The sequence below is a fragment of the Nipponia nippon genome, unplaced genomic scaffold, assembly GCF_047370975.1.
Source record: "Nipponia nippon isolate SJK-2023a ecotype South Korea unplaced genomic scaffold, ASM4737097v1 scaffold_4, whole genome shotgun sequence".
Classification (NCBI taxonomy): Eukaryota; Metazoa; Chordata; class Aves; order Pelecaniformes; family Threskiornithidae; genus Nipponia; species Nipponia nippon.
In genome coordinates this window covers 18,980,029-18,996,157 of record NW_028262358.1, presented here as the reverse complement: position 1 = coordinate 18,996,157, position 16,129 = coordinate 18,980,029, and the positions used below count along the sequence as shown (strand labels likewise).

The 16,129-nt window shown below is 42.8% G+C and overlaps 1 protein-coding gene across 2 annotated transcripts in view; it reads left to right on the top strand.

Annotated features, from left to right (window-relative positions):
• XDH (xanthine dehydrogenase) overlaps positions 1-16,129 on the top strand; it is a 63,558-nt gene extending 47,429 nt beyond the window's left edge. For both annotated transcript variants that reach the window (XM_087773447.1, XM_087773446.1), the window contains exons 25-37: positions 521-607; positions 2,048-2,239; positions 2,736-2,881; positions 3,482-3,563; positions 4,156-4,251; positions 4,985-5,113; positions 6,160-6,234; positions 7,077-7,129; positions 8,282-8,396; positions 9,055-9,120; positions 10,092-10,280; positions 11,573-11,740; positions 12,723-16,129. In XM_087773447.1, coding sequence (XP_087629573.1) covers positions 521-607; positions 2,048-2,239; positions 2,736-2,881; positions 3,482-3,563; positions 4,156-4,251; positions 4,985-5,113; positions 6,160-6,234; positions 7,077-7,129; positions 8,282-8,396; positions 9,055-9,120; positions 10,092-10,280; positions 11,573-11,740; positions 12,723-12,773 — 1,449 coding nt within the window. In that variant the 3' untranslated portion in view covers positions 12,774-16,129. The remainder of the gene's footprint in view (positions 1-520; positions 608-2,047; positions 2,240-2,735; positions 2,882-3,481; positions 3,564-4,155; positions 4,252-4,984; positions 5,114-6,159; positions 6,235-7,076; positions 7,130-8,281; positions 8,397-9,054; positions 9,121-10,091; positions 10,281-11,572; positions 11,741-12,722) is intronic.

The following is a 16,129-nucleotide window of genomic DNA, read 5'->3' as shown; positions in this document are numbered from 1 at the left end:
ATCTCCCCTGCTGCAAATGGATCAGGTCAGCCGGGTTATAGCATTTTTCCTGTTAAAGTCCTGCAGCAGCTGTTTTGGCTTGGATGGTTCCCTTCTTGTGACCTCAGCATAAATATTTCAGTCTTCCTTGCAACCAAGACTTTGCCCCTGTTGACAATCCCATTGCTCTTAGACGCTTCCCTGTTTGTTTACACTATCGTACCACTGTTTGTTTTGTTAACTTCCTTTCCTCTTCAGTCCCCATCCAACTGCTGCTGCTTTCAAAGCAAAAACCTACTAAGGAAAGTGTGGCTGTGACAAGTGGCCAGCACTTTTTTTAGCCGAGTTTTCTGAAGCAAGATTAAGGTGCATACATGGACCCTTTACTGGGAAGCTTCCTCAGTTGCTGCCTGTGCTTCTCCTGTGATGCAGCAGAGGACAGTCAGGCTTTTGCCTGTATGAAGTCCATTCAGTTTTTGGAGGGAAGCACGAAACAGAACGTTTTGTAGAAAACTGATTACTGAGGAGACTCTCTTGCCAGGTTGGTTTCATGAAGAATGGGAAAATCAAGAGTCTGGAGGTGTCATACTACAGCAATGGGGGCAACTCTGTAGACCTCTCTTATGGTGTAAGTAAAATTTTCTGATGGCTAACTGGGTGGAAGACGCTTCCCCTGCGCAAGCTTTTGCTCTGACTTCAGTGAGTTGTTGTCTACAGCATTGCTTGCACATCTTGCTCTCTGACATGACTGAAAACAGACCCTGATGGGTTTTTGGAACTTCTACAACTGCTCTTTGAGCCAACTGACCTGCCTTGGCATGTGCCACATAATTCTTATTGATGCTGTAATAACTTGGATTAGGCAAAAGGGTCAAGAAAGTTTGCTACAGAGGGCTGTGATGGGAAACTTGTTGCACAATGCAAGATGACTGATAGTTCTCTAGCTCTGGGGAAAGCTAGTTCCTTGCAATAAGAAACATCCAAGTCAGTAGGCTGATCGGGGCAGGGTGTCTAAATCAACAAGCTTGTTAAGGACTGGTTAAAGCTAACATGGGGTTCATAAGCACTAAGGACAAGAATGGGCCTGAGTTCTGAGTTTGTCTCCAAGAATTTTTGTGGTGATGATTAAAGAACCCCTCCTTTTCTCTCGTGCGAGTGACCAACCTAATAGCCTAGTGTCAGTCATGTTTATTCTAGCTCCCTTTCTCTAGTCCACTGAGTCTTTGAAAATTTTCTGCAAAAATGAATCCATTTCAGTAGGAGAGAACTGAAGAGCGCTCTAACACAGCCACATTCGATGCTAGCAATGTGGTGGGTGCTGTGCCAGAGCAGAATGGCAGGCAAGTGTCTTTGCATAAACTAAGGGCCTGGTGGAGAGTACATCTAAGTGAATTGTCTTTTTGACTGTGTCTGAATCAGGGGACTGGAAAGTACTCCATGTTGAAATAAGGTTGGGATGTGCATAATCTCCTCTCTGTGCTGCTGCTGGAAGGGAAATCTGGGAACACAAGCCAGAAAGCAGCTCTGGCCCTTTCACAATTTGGACAATTAGCAGGCAAAGATCTCAAATCTTGCAGTTTAGATGTAGCTATTGAAAATCTTTATTTCATATAGTTGCCCTTACTGCCATAGCCCAGCTGCTGAGTCATTTGATATCAGCAAGACTTCTTTTCCAGTAACAGATTACTCAGTATAATTAAAAGAAGATTCTGCTTCTTCCAGGTGGGTAATGGCATTTAGTAGCAGTTTGGCTCAGCATGAGCCCAGGGCCAGCAAAGGACTTTGAAGCTCAATCTGTCCCAGGGATGTATGTGTCAACAGAAAAGTGGGCTTATTGTCCTGTCCTTCAGGACGATACCGCTTGACACTCCATTGCAAATGGGAGGGAGTACTGGCTGCATCTCAGCGCTCACCCAGCTGTGTTGACTGCAGAACTGCAGGGTGCAAAAGAAAGTGCTGGTTGTTGTAAATTAGCTTCAGAGCTTTCCAGCCTGGCTTTGGCAGCTAGTGAGAAGTCTGACATGTAATTAATGTAAAATGTGTCCCCCCCATTCCTTCTCTTCATCAGGTTCTCGACAGAGCCCTGTTACATTTGGATAACTCCTACAACATCCCCAATGTCAGCAGCATGGGCGTTGTTTGCAAGACCAATTTGCCTTCCAACACAGCCTTCCGTGGCTTTGGAGGGCCCCAGGGAATGATGATTGCTGAGTGCTGGATGAGTGATGTTGCTCGGAAGTGTGGCCTGCCACCTGAGGAGGTACAGATCCACTGACACATTACAGAGTGGTGCTGCCTTTGAACAAGCTCTGAGAACCGGACACAACCACAGAAAATTATTAAGCATAAGAACCTTTGCTTCGTTTTTGCTCAGCCTTTAGGATCTCAAACTTTCTGTATGACAGCCAGATTGTAGCATGGATTATCTTCTGCTTCATTAAATTCCCTCAGTAGCCTCAGTTGTGTAACACCTGCTTTAAGGATAGATATTAAAAAAAAAAAAAAAGTCCAAAGGTTACTAGGTACCTTAATCTTACTAAAAATGTACTTAAGTCCCAATCTCTCTTGAAAATTCCTAGCCTTAATGTCTTAGTCCCCATTTTTGCATAAACAGATATATGTCTGTTAATTCTATTGTTCTGTAGAGTGAGCAGAGGAGTAAAACTAGGAACCAACATGCTTTTGATGTCATCCATTAAAAAGACCTAGTCTGAAGCATTAAACTTGGCGTGTCCTTTATATGTCTCTTTGGGAAGGTGCGGAAGCTCAATCTTTATAATGAAGGAGACCTGACTCATTTTAACCAAAAGCTGGAGGGATTTACTCTACGAAGATGCTGGGATGAATGTTTGTCAAGCTCTAGCTATCATGCCAGGAAGAAACTAATCGAAGAATTCAACAAGTAGGTGTTTCTGGAGCTGTCTTGTTACTAGGTGGACATGTTGCCTACTAACTTCTGAGGTTCTCTTAGCAACTTCAGTGATGTGAAGTCAGACCTTATATTTGCAGAGCGACTTCTAAAAATTTTTCTTTTTGAAATTCCTTCATGCTCACAGTGGGAAGAAACCTCTATCAGTAAGCTGTAGTTTAAATAAGGCAGGAATCAGACCTAGCATGACATGATTATTTTTTTTTAAGGGAAATGTAGCGAAGGAGAGGGGGTCTGATAAGTCCAGCTAGGCTTTTCAAATGGCCATCAAGGCAATTTGTTTAGGCTTTCCACTGCCTTATAGTCTTTTTTAGTTGGTTTGTATATACAACTGAATAGTTACTAGTCCAGACAATTGCTTTTATAATGCCTGGGGGAGCATCTTCAGTTCGTATTTCCTCTTGTTGGGACCCATAAACAAAGCCAATCTTTCATAAAAATTACTGGTTAACTCAATCTATATTGCATTTAGGTATTTCATTTCTGCTTTGATACCCAAGCTGTTGGAGGGAAGCACAGTATTGAGTTGTGATGAAAGCCTATGAGTATACAAATAATGTTCTTTCCTTACAGGCAGAATCGCTGGAAGAAGAGAGGGATGTGCATCATTCCTACCAAATTTGGCATCAGTTTCACTATCCCATTTCTGAACCAGGTCCGTAAGTGTCATTCATCTTTTTGGTAAGGAAGCTAGATTTATGCTGCCTCCCCTAGGCCCTTCTCCATTTGTACCAAACTGGAGCTTTTCAAAGAAGTACTAAATTAGTTAAGAAAGAGCACACATTTTTCAAACCAAAATCAGCAACGCAACAGTTGCCAGTTTATACTGTCCAAAAGAAACCACGATGCAGCTATGTTTCCGTGGTATTGTTATGTTAATTTCTCTGCCTATTCCCTCTTCCTCAATAGTCAAAACGCTGTGTTTGACCTGACTTGATGGGCTGTCAGTGGCCTTAGCAAGTTCAGGTGAAGGGTGCATCTTTGTTTCACAGGGGTAGGTTTGGGTTACTTCACCTGCTTTCTGAGCTGAAAATACTGACTGAGGTTTGTTAGGTCAATGGAACTTTTAGTGAGTTGGTGAGACTAAACCAAACTCATCTCAAGTGTAAACTAGTGGCTTTAATTACACTGAAGAACAACACTGGTCTAGTTCCAAATTAATTTTCTCTGTAGTTTGTAACTGAAATCTGCTAAGTACTTCACTAGTTCATTTATGATGACTCTTGGATTAATATTCCCTTTTATAGGCTGGAGCTCTGATCCATGTGTATACAGATGGCTCTGTGTTACTTACACATGGGGGGACTGAGATGGGTCAAGGACTTCACACCAAAATGATTCAGGTAATAATGAGTTTGGACTTAACTGAATGAAACATCTTTTCATGAGAATTACACTCACTCTATAGTATTGCCTCAGACAGCTTGACACTTCCTCTGTGTGCATGTGTAGGGTAATAAATCATGACTAATTCCTCTTAACTGTTTCAGCAGCAGTGCTAGATTTCCAGAGTATTACCACAATTGAGTATGAGAATTAGATTCTTCATCATCTTAACTCTTATTATGTAGATAATGCAGGTTATGCTTACAATCTAGCTTCTCTGGCAATTTCACTTCATCCCATAAAACTGTAGTTTACGTATATTTTATACAAAAATTAGTCATATTGTAAACATATTTATCTGCATATGCTAATGCCTTTGTAGTTAAAAAGGCCTAAGGGAGCAACATTGTTTTGGCAGGGAAATGAAAGGGAAATCTAATAGGGCTCTTTTATCCTCCAATTCTTATAATTGTTGAGAGAAGAATTTAGTCTCACAATAGTAAAGTGAATGTCTGTCATTGGGGCAAAGGTGTACATGTATGCACTCACACATATTCAGTCTGTGAAGGGCAAACTTAACAATGTTCTGGCTAGCTCTCAGTCACCAAATCAACCGAGTCTTCAAGAAAAATGAAATTTAGGATGGGAGAGGGTAGAGGTTGCAGTGTGGATCCTAGCAGTGTAAGCAATGAATGATAATGCTCATGTATAAGAAGAGCTGCTGACCAGTTGTTTACCTTTGCTCTGCAGGTTGCTAGCAGGTCACTGGGAATCCCCACCTCCAAAATTCACATCAGTGAGACCAGCACAAACACTGTCCCAAATACCTCCCCAACAGCTGCATCTGTCAGTGCGGACATCAATGGAATGGCTGTCCATGTACGGAAACTGAGTTATTTAAACCCATGGGTTATAAGCTAGGACTCCAAAACACGAAAAGTTGATATGTATTTATCTATTACTTAAGGAAAACAATAACCATCAAAAGGCAATTCCAGGCTAAGGATACCTCATAACTTCTTTGCCTGCTGTAACTACTGGCAGTGTTAGATGATGAATGACCTTATTTTTTTTCAAGTTGTTCAAAACTCTCCTTCAGTCCTTTTGTAGTTGTAAAATAGAGTGTTTGTGATTACTCAAAATGAACAGAACAAAGCATCCATTTAAATAGCTAGCTTCTTAGTAATTGACACGGCCTTATCTATAACAAATATATTGTGCTGCAAATATTAATAGCAGATATTAATAGCAAATATTAATATTAATCAAATATTGTGGGCTGTGCTCCAGAACCAAAAACCTCTAAGTGTTGACACAGTCAGAACAAAAATCGTTCTGTAGCAATGATATGGTCAAGACTGTTGCAGACATGGCGGAGTTGCCAATGCATATATTTGCAGGGTATGGGACTTTTCCATTGAAAAGAGGAATTTAGTATTGGTCATTCTCAGGTTTAAAGAAAAGGCCGAGTGTAACCTCATCAGTAAAATCATCAGGCTGTTTTTATTCTCTGCGCAGCTTGTCCGAGTAGGTTGAGTTTTGGCAAGAATATTTTTTTTTTCTGTGTTATAGGATCATCTTGCTAGATATGCTAAGATGTCCTGCTATGACTTGGTACAGATAAAGTTACTGTATAAATGGGCGGACTTCTGATGTTTTGTGTCATGGTCTGGAAAGTTCTGTGCTGTATTTGGGATTCCCTTCTGCTATCAGCACAGCCAGTCTGCTTTAAAATCCTTTTCAGTCAACATTTCTTCCTATATAGCAAGACATCTGTTACTGAACCTTGTTCCTTTTTATCATATGCCAAAGTCCTAAAGGCAATATTGATTTAAACAGAAGGTTCTTTGAAATTCTTATAGGGCTCTTAATACTATAAGCTGACTTTTCAAATCTTAAAATATTGTTTCTCTCTTTGTTTCTAGAATGCGTGTCAGACTATCTTAAAAAGACTTGAGCCGATCAAACAGTCTAATCCCAAAGGATCCTGGGAAGATTGGGTAAGCTGTTTGTATCTGTCACGAGACAAGTGGGCATTGTCAGAGATTGTTTTAATTGGCAAACCCTGTATGCAGGTATATCCTCCAGGCCTTCTGCATCTTGCTAGCAAAGATTTGAGCAAAGACAGTGAAACAGAAACCTGGCAAGGGAAGTAACCAAAGCTTGCAAGAGGTCAACCCCAAAACATCAGTTATGACTTTAATACTGAGATTTCTCCAGATCCTGGGGCCTGCCTATGACAAACTTGACCAAATAAAAGTATCGAGTGGTTACATATATCTTTCTAGTCAGCCTACAGTCTAGAAGACAGACGGGAAGAAACCTCATTTGTAGTGAAATGATTCTGTGACAAAGATGACTCTTTGTTGAGCTGCCATCCACCTCCTGTAGTGCTCCTTAGCTGCAATATCTCTGTGCCCTCAATAGTAAGAGACTGGTGTGCTGTAAGGCGCTCAGGCCATTTTCTGATCCAAGCTCTTTGTGGGGGGGAGCTTTGTGATTTGGAAGTTGGGATAGGATTTCTCCTGGTCTCACTGAGGTCAAGATGACTGTCAGTTTAACCTTTGTCCCTGAGGTTGAAAGTCTAACCTGTAGCTGAGAGCCGAACAAATAATCCCTCTGCCAATGGGCAAGTTCTGCCCTTGGTAGCTGCTGACGGGGCTATTTGGGGAAGCAGCTGCATCATGATGTTTCCCTTGGCACTGCTGGTGCTGGGTTGTGTGACAGCTGTCTGTCACTGGACACCTTCTATTCATGCTCTCCTGGAAATGTGTTTGGGGTAGCTATTTTGCAGGGACTGGTTGGACAATTACTGTTTTCAAACTCTTGTTCACTTTGCCAGATTAAAGCCGCCTATGAGAACTGTGTTAGCTTGTCGGCCACGGGGTTTTATAGGTGAGTGAACATTCACACTGCAGAGGTGCAGCTTTTACTCGATTGCATGGATTGCATCCCAGGGAAATTCTGGGAGGATTTACAGCCCCCATCCCCCTGTCACTGCTCTAACTTAGGGCTGCATTCCCCTTCCTACCTAGAAATGTTAAGCTGAGGTTAACACTCTCCTGGCTGGGGAGAATCGGCTCCTGATGGAGCACAGCTCTTGGGGCCAACTTCGGATCTCATGTAAATCTGAAGTAGCTCTAACTTCATTGTAGCTGACCTAGGTCTGAGGAGGCATAAACGAAATCAGAGCGTTGCCTGGGGCTCTGCTCTGTGCTAACCTCGTGACTTAGTGTTGCACTAGAACTGCCATGCAGGCAAAAAGGGGGCAGGGGTTGTCCTTGAGGACAAAGCTACTTATGGAAATTGGCTGGACCGGTATCCTGCCTGTTGTGGCATGAGGAGATACCAGTGTTTTCAATTTCATTCTCCCACTTTAAACTCTTGCTGGTTCTTGTGCGGTTCTGAAATGAGGCACTTCTCTTAGTCAGCTTTACTGCTGGAGGAAAACAGAGATCCATCATCTTTCAGGCACAGGGGTTGACATAAAAAATAAACACAGTGTTGAGAAGAGCCTATTTAGGACTAAAATACAATATGATCTCATTTCTGTTGCATCTCTGAAATGTGTTTTTCTCTTAACAAAGTGGCTGTCAGTATTTTCATAAACCAGTTTTCAGATAAAGCATAAGTAGCCAGATACAAAGTTTGCCATAACTGTGCAGTTTTTAGCTTAATCCAGTTTCTGGTTCAACTTGATTGTGCTCTGAAATTTAATAACCTCCAAGAAATATTCAACTGCACTCTAAAAGCAAAAGATTTGCTACTGGATTGGTGGGAAGGAGTTCATAATAGTCTTCACAAGCCCTGAGATGCATGGCAAAATAAAGATGGCTAAAATAGTTTGATAGTTTCAGTTAGGTTTTGGAATAAAGAACAGCTTTAGCAGATTCCTATTTATAGTTGTTTATACTTTTTATTTCTGCATGGGCTTGATGGACAGGATGAAACAAAAGTGAATAAGGATTTGGATAAGTTGCAGTGTGTTTGTATTCATTTTGATTTGTTCATGTAATGAAATGTGGTTTTGTTTTTCTTTGTATCAAGAATCCCTGACCTTGGATACGACTTTGAAAAGAATGAAGGGAAACCATTCTGCTACTTCAGTTATGGTGTTGCTTGCTCCGAGGTTGAGATAGATTGCCTGACAGGTGACCACAAGGTGAGGGGGTCGGCAGTGAAATAGCCCTCTGTGTTTAGGTGAGGGAAACATTCACAGGGAGTTAGAACAAATACTGGGTGTCAGCCTATTCCTAGCTCTGTCATTGGTCTGGTGTGACCTTCAGTAAATTTCTTAACTCCTCTATTCGACAGTGCAACAATCCGTAAAGTACAATAAAACGATAATTATCTACCCTGCGGGGATATTAGATGGCTTAATGAATGATTGCAAAAGTTATTGGATTTGCTTAAGTAAGAGATGGCACCACTGTGTTAGCACAAAAGAACAGAAACATACTGGAATTGAGTTAATCATTAAAAATAGTACTGAAGACTTTTAGAAAGAAAGAAAAAAGAAAAAAAAAATCATCAGAATCTGACCTAGTGGGTTATGCTCAGGTACAGAGCACTGACACTAGCAGCTTGGAGCTAATATAAGTTGGATCCATTGGGTCTCTGGGGAAAACTGCAGTGACTTCCTTTGGTTTGCTTTAGGGATGAACTCAGAGTAAAAGTCAGTGTGAAGAGTTGAGCTGAGATAGATTTTTGAACGCTGGCCAAGTGTGGGTAGTGGTTGGGTACATTACTCCTCCTCATACAAGACCATGGTGTACCAGTTTGTCTTCTGTGCTGATTTATTCTTTATTTCTGCCTTTTAGAACATTCGCACAGACATTGTTATGGATGTTGGTACCAGTCTGAACCCAGCCATAGACATAGGACAGGTAAGTGAAATAGTGTTGCTATTTCTATCATGTTAAAGTGATCACACTACTCTCAGGCTTTTCTAGATGAGCTATTATCCCTCTCCAGGTTGTGCCTTTGCAAACAGAGCAATTTAAACTTGGGTATCAAGTGAGGCATTTTAGGCTAGCTGTGAAAACCAGTTTTACCTACGCTTAACTATGCAATAGGCACAGCATTATGTAGGGAAATATCCTGTTGGTTTTTTTTTTTTTACTTTTGACTCCTTTATTAAGACTACAGGATATTCTCCAGTTACCACCACACTGATGCTTTTCAGCATCTGTCTTGCCTACGGAATGAATCCAGATAATACTAATCTGATGGAATAACCTCATCCTAGGCTTCGTTTCCACAATGTGGCATGTGAGACTAAATCCCACATCTGATTTTTATACTCCTATCTGTCAATATCAAGTCCTATTTAATTCAGTGAAAATTCTTCTGTGAATAAAGAGTTAGGGTGGTAGATTCTGTCCTCCAGCTACTGCTGTGTAGGGATCTCAATAGGAAGTTGGACCAGTTGCAAATTCCTTGGGCAGGGACAAGCTTACTTTCATATTTTGTACAGTAATGATCACAATGATACCTCTCAGCAGATAAAGGCGATAAACACAGGGTTGTTTGATATACCAAGAGATGAATCGTTTCATCAGATGAATTTTTTCATCAGAAAATCCCTGTCCTGTGTTTACACCATATCTCTTTGCGTGTATTTGTAAATTGCTTCACCTGCCAGGGAAATGCAGCCACATCTATGTGGGAACAGAGGAATTGTGCAAAGGTGCCAAGCTGTACTCAGCAGAAGGGATGAGTGTTTAGAGATGAAAAGTGGGAAATTAGTCAGGAGGGGAGGGCTGAAAACTCCAGTGGAAATCATCACTGTTTGTTCTTGTGCAGGGAAGAACAACAACCAAAAAAAGAATGTAATCTTGTTTGGGTGTGTTTGTAGATAGAAGGAGCATTTGTCCAAGGCCTTGGGCTCTTCACCATGGAGGAGCTGCGCTATTCTCCTGAAGGGAACTTGTACAGTCGAGGGCCTGGGATGTACAAAATCCCAGCATTTGGAGACATCCCAACAGAATTCTATGTGTCTCTTCTCCGTGACTGTCCAAACAGCAAGGCGGTTTATTCATCCAAGGTATACCTGTGAGATCTGCAGGCCTCTTACTGTTCTATAATTCTGTGAAGCTGAGTGTGCTAAAGTAATGATGCATGTTCTCAATAGTTAATCTTGTTATGCTGGCTTTATTCTGGGGTCATGATGTTTTCCCATTCCATACCAGAAATATGTATACTATCGTTTATAGTTAGGAAGATCTAAAATAACCTGCACATTGCCACCCTAATTGGCCATTAGAGAGAACTGAAGTGGCTTTGCTGTGCCAGTTCTGCTGTAACAGAGGTTCCCGGCGCGTCAGGGTCCTGGGTGCCCTTCCCTGGCACCAGAGCCACTGCGGTGGATAATATTTCCAGCAGTGTCATTGCCCCAGATCTGATATACCAAGGTCTTGTGTCTGAGTTTTCATGGTTTGCTTTCTTTACTGTTTCACAGTGCTCATGTCACCCTTAAAGGTCCATTATTAATCCACGTGTCCTTCCCCTGTTTCCATTGCAGTCGGTGCTGTTCTCTGCAGTTGCTGAAGGCTGCACAGAACAGGGCTGGATGTACAGCATCAAAGAATTTGCTTTACTTAGGGTTCAACAGAGCATTTAGAGAGGCTACCCAGCATCCTTACATGTATATGCCTGGCCTGCCTCCTTTTTCCCATTTCCCCTCTATGCACAGGAACATTTTCATCAATGAGGAGAACTTTTTGGGTCATTAGTGCTGATGACAGAATTAAGAAAAAAGGGTCTGGCAGGGACCTCAGTACTAGATAATACTTGTGTAATCCCCGAGGGAGGCATTCCTGCTCTGCTGGTTTGCAAGGACCTCTAGTGAGGGAGCATCATGCTCTCTGCCCAGACAACTCACCGCTGCCTTATCTGAATTCCCTTTGCTGCAATTTTAGCACCATCCAAAAGGCTGTGGGAGTGGGCTAGTCCCTTTTTCCTTCATACAGCCTTGCTGTGTCAGAAAGCTTGTGTTTTCCTACTGTCTCTTCTTTAAATGGACTGGGGGTTGTTTTAGCTCAGCCTTTCCTCACTGATCACACCTGGCAGACTGGAGGCTGTTTTAGCTTTGTGTTTCCTCACTGATCACATCTGGTAGGCTGAGGTTCACATTTGGAGGGCAAGGGGCTGTTTTGGCTTGGCCTTTCCTTCCTGATCACATCTGGGAGACTGAGAAGTTACAACGAAGGAATGAGGAATGCGAACAGCTCCTGATTGTCATGTAGGGCTTGCTCGTTTTTCTGTTAGCCTCATTAGTCTTTCCAGGGCAAGGACTATTTTGGGCTTCAGCCTCACTCTTGCTTGTGCTCTGTCTAGGCTGTGGGAGAGCCTCCTCTGTTCCTGTCTGCCTCAGTGTTTTATGCCATTAAAGATGCCATCTACTCAGCGAGGAAGGACTCTGGCCTGACTGAGCTGTTCAGGCTGGACAGCCCTGCCACCCCAGAGAGGATCCGCAATGCTTGTGTGGACATCTTCACCAAAATGGTAACAACTTCTGGTTTCACAGTCTGCTCCCTAGCTAGCCTGCCCCACATGGACTGTGTGTGCTGGTCACAGTGGCCTAGGTCTGGGACTAGGGCAGGAAGGGGAGGCTGTGGCCCTGCTTAAGCAGATGTTTTTTATTTCATGGGTGTTATCCTTCATTTATCATGCCACCAAATGAGAGACAAATCCACAGACCAGCGTGGCTAGGGCTCCCATTGCAGGAAGGGCTGACATACAGTATCAATGAAGTTTCAGTTCATCCCTCCATCCTTCAAGTGCTGTTTGTAGAACAAAGGCACTGACTTGTCCTGAAGCTCCTGACTATCATCTCTTGGGGAATCACCACCACTAACATATCTCGCAGGTCCATTCTGTGATTTAGTGGTGTTCCTCAGGGAGGGAGGGAGAGGAAAGTGTTACTGAAAATGCTCACTTCTCCTTAATGTTATGACCACAGGAGTCTCCTTAGAGGCTGTGGGCTTGATCTGAAGGAGTGCAGGAGTTAACCTTGTCACTATCTCTTCACGGGCTCCTCCTGTTACAGTGTTGTGACAGGGCTGCATAGGAGTGGGTCACTACACAGAGTCCTGCTGATTCCTGTGTGACTCTGAAAACACAGCTGTCTGTCCATGTAGGCATCCTCCAGGCTTTCGTCAGCTTGAACCCCACTGAGGTTAACAGCAAAACGTGGATATCTTAGTCCTTCTCACCTAACACCTGCATCACTGTCTGGGGAGAAGGACTCAGAAATGGTTTTGAGAATTTGAACAAGCTGTTGACCATCAGGCCTTCAGCTAGAGCTAGGCACAGCCTCTAACAGAAGTACCATGAGACAGACATCTCTGTGTTTTGAAAGACCGGGATACGAGCTCAGATCTTCAATGGTACAAAGTCACCCACCTCAAAGGGATCATGGTGGGGCATGCCGAACCCAGGCCAGGACCCTCGTTTGTTGCTAACTTAATTTTTTTTCTCTTTACAGTGCCCTTCTGCTGAGCCAGGGACCTTTAAGCCATGGTCTGTGCGTGTGTGAAAGGGAATTTTTGAGGAGCAAACTCTCCTTGTGAAACTAAGCTTACACCAGAGGGACCACAAGGCAGTAGGACTATAACGGGGGAAAAAAAAAAATCTGTGTTCATTTGGCTCATCTACTGATTCATGGAGCTTTCACATTTAATTGTCCAATCGTTGTTTTCTCTAGAAGAGGGAATTGCTGCCAGATTATAGCTGTGATGTAAATTCAAATGAAGAGTGGAAGTGGAAGATCATGTTATCCAGGTGTAATCAAAGAAATCTTACACGTTTCATTTAAAATTGCTGCAAGGATGGGAGACATGCATAGTACCAGCCAATGTGAAATGGCAGGGTGGTTGTTTCTTTTTTTTCCACTATGGGGAAAAGATGGATCACCTTGTGATGCTATGTCAAGAGGGACTTAAATGCATTGAACCCAGACAAACAGTCCTCTAGCTGAGATGGGGCAAGGCATGAGAGGCACTGAGGGCTGGACTCTTGTTGTGTCCCCTCTGCACACAAAGCCAGATATACACTAGAGGAAGATGAGGAGGAGTTTTGAGGTTAGCTAACGAAGATGGTCTTACCTACGTAATAAAAGTGGCTCAGAGGAAAACCCTAAAATGTGACCAATAGCTGATTTGTCCTAAGTTAAATGATGATTGCTTTGTCTGCACTGGGGCTTTAATGAATTCTTAGTTCACGTGCTACCTTGTCTTCTCTGATTAAAGATAAAAACTCGAGATACCAAGAGGAATTCCAGCAAGATGCTGCTTCGTTTGACACAGCCTTTTCCCGCCCCACACCTCCACATCTTTCCCCATCTTTTAAATAGGAAAGGGCATCAGAGACCTTGGAGTAACAGAGAAAGTTACTCATCGTTGTTCCCAAGGCAATTTATACCAGCCCAGGCAAGGGACAGGAGGAGGATGGACACAGCTGGGGTTAGTTGGCTCTGGGTGCCCTCTAGGGTCAATCCCTCGCTGTCATGCTACGGCCTTGCCTTCTTTTCAAGACAACTCTTAGTTTTGCTGAATGTAAGAGAATGGGTACGTTTTGCTACAGGGACTGCGTGTCTGAAAAATGTGCTGACTATGTGATGACCTCATGTTTTCTGGGTTGAATGCATTTTTCATGTTGGATTTAACGCTGGGTCTCTCAAAACATCTTCACAGGTTTTGTCGATTTAACACTGTAGCATCATGTTATCTCTAGATGATGTCAGCCATGTACTGTACCTGCTCATCATGTGCAAACTTTTATTCATTTCTCTGGCCCACAGCTTTATGAAAATGTCCTTTTTCTATTTTTGCACTCCTAGGGCCACCAAAAAAATATGGTGCAAGAGGATGTAACTCCATTGCCTTATATAAAATTTTGCTGACATACAAACCGCTTAAAATTGGCCTCCATCTTAGGACTTAACATACGCACAGTTTGAAATATTTTTTTGAAGCACTCCAGGGTATATAGCTTGGAAATGTGTAGATTTATTTCTCAGCTTAAAATATTATGGTTCTACCATCTAGAAGAAGGGCATTTGTATACGTGAGTTGCAGAAAGTATTTTGTGCCTGCTGGGCTTGCTATGTAACTGTTTTATTAATTGAAATATGATATTGGTGTTTCTTAAGCTCTGAGGTACTGGGCAAGAACACATTTTTGTTTTCTCCTGAAAGCTGGCAATATGTAAAAAACCTCTTAGAGAAGAAAATGTGATAATTTTTGGGCAAGAACCTCTATTGGAGCCTGTGTATTCATGTTCTTGGATGTCCAGGAAGGGATGCAAAATACAAAGTCTGTAAGGCAGATTGGTATTGGCACTGTTTCTGCAGCATCCACCTAATGGGATCGCTGAACATGCTCCTTCAGACCAGGTTGAGAAGTACTGCAAAGGGAAGGTAATGTGCGTTAATGCAGAACATGGGGAGCTACAGGCAAAGAGTATGAAATCGAGGAGCTTCCAGCATTGTCTCAGGGAAAAGCCACCAGCATTCACGAGGGGCCTGCTCCCTGTGAGGGTCCTGGGACGTGACGGGATGTCACTTGCGGGATGAGCACGTGCTCCTTATCCCCTGTGGGTCTGGGAGCACCTTTTTCATCATTTCAGAATGGGTTTGCAGCGTCTCACATAGCCACAGTGACTGCCTGGTCAGGTGAAATTTTTTAAATGAGATGTATCAAGTCTCTCTTTTGTTATTCACTTTGTGCATTAATTTGAAGTGTAGTTGCCAAGTTATGTGTACGTGCAATGGTCGGAGCAGGCTAGTTCAGTGCAGACCTTAGCCTGTGGAGCCATTTTTGCTGTAGCATCAGTGAGCCACGGTTTGTTTCCCAGGCACCAGTCCTTGCCCTCAAGCCCACCCCAGCTCAGGGCCCTCTTAGTACCCATCCACAGTCACTAGCTGATGGAAGGAGGAAACGCCTTCCTTTTGGGGTGCACTGGAATTGAATGTAAATGATATCAAACACCTGAGCGGGGGGGAGCAATAGTATAGAATCAGAGTTGCAAAGTAATTACAGAAACTGGTTTTGAGGGTATAGGAAAAAGGGAAGCTTGGAGACTAATAGGAATTTACAGAGATCAACGTAATATCTGGCTGGGCTGTGGGTGAGACAGGGACTCTAAGGAACATGAAGCTGAGATTTTCATTTCACCTCTCAGTGTCTTAACATTTCATACATTGCTTTCCTATGGAACTGAGTGCCAGGCACCTTAGGGAAGAACTGGGACCCGCTGTGGAGGGCTGGCAGGAAGAGATCATAGGACAGCCCAGATTAAATGTGGTCTGCATTACAAAGCTGTCGGAGCACAGCTCTCCTTGTGAGTGCACAGCACTGTCCTTTGCTAGGTGCTGCGTCAGATCTCTTCACGCACATCTTGCTGCATGGGGTTTCAGCTTGCAATCGCTGAAGGGAAAGCTACTTATAAAGAGAAATATGTTCCTTTCCTAGTACTTTTCAGTGAAAGACAGCACGGATGCATGACTCTAATGTTATGTATAATTGGAAATTTGCCGCTTTTCTCCTTCCAGAACTTTATCCTTAGAGGAGGGATTACGCCATCTTGCTAGACCGTAAGGTATTACGGACAATAGCGGCACTTAGGTAATACCTAATTGCTGTAGCTGGATAGTTTGTGGGAGGGTGAAAGGAGGCCATCTGATCTCATGTCTTAACACTATTAATCGCATGTCCCTCAATGAGAGAGGGAGGCTGAGATTTTCTAATTGTTTTAGGTCAGTTCTAATCAACAACTTTCACTATCATTCTTTAATGAGCATTGTCAAATCGGTGTCTTTGTCACATGAATGTATGCAGAATTCTCTGTGAATGTCACAACATTGCAAAATAAAGCTAAAAAATATTCTGGAAA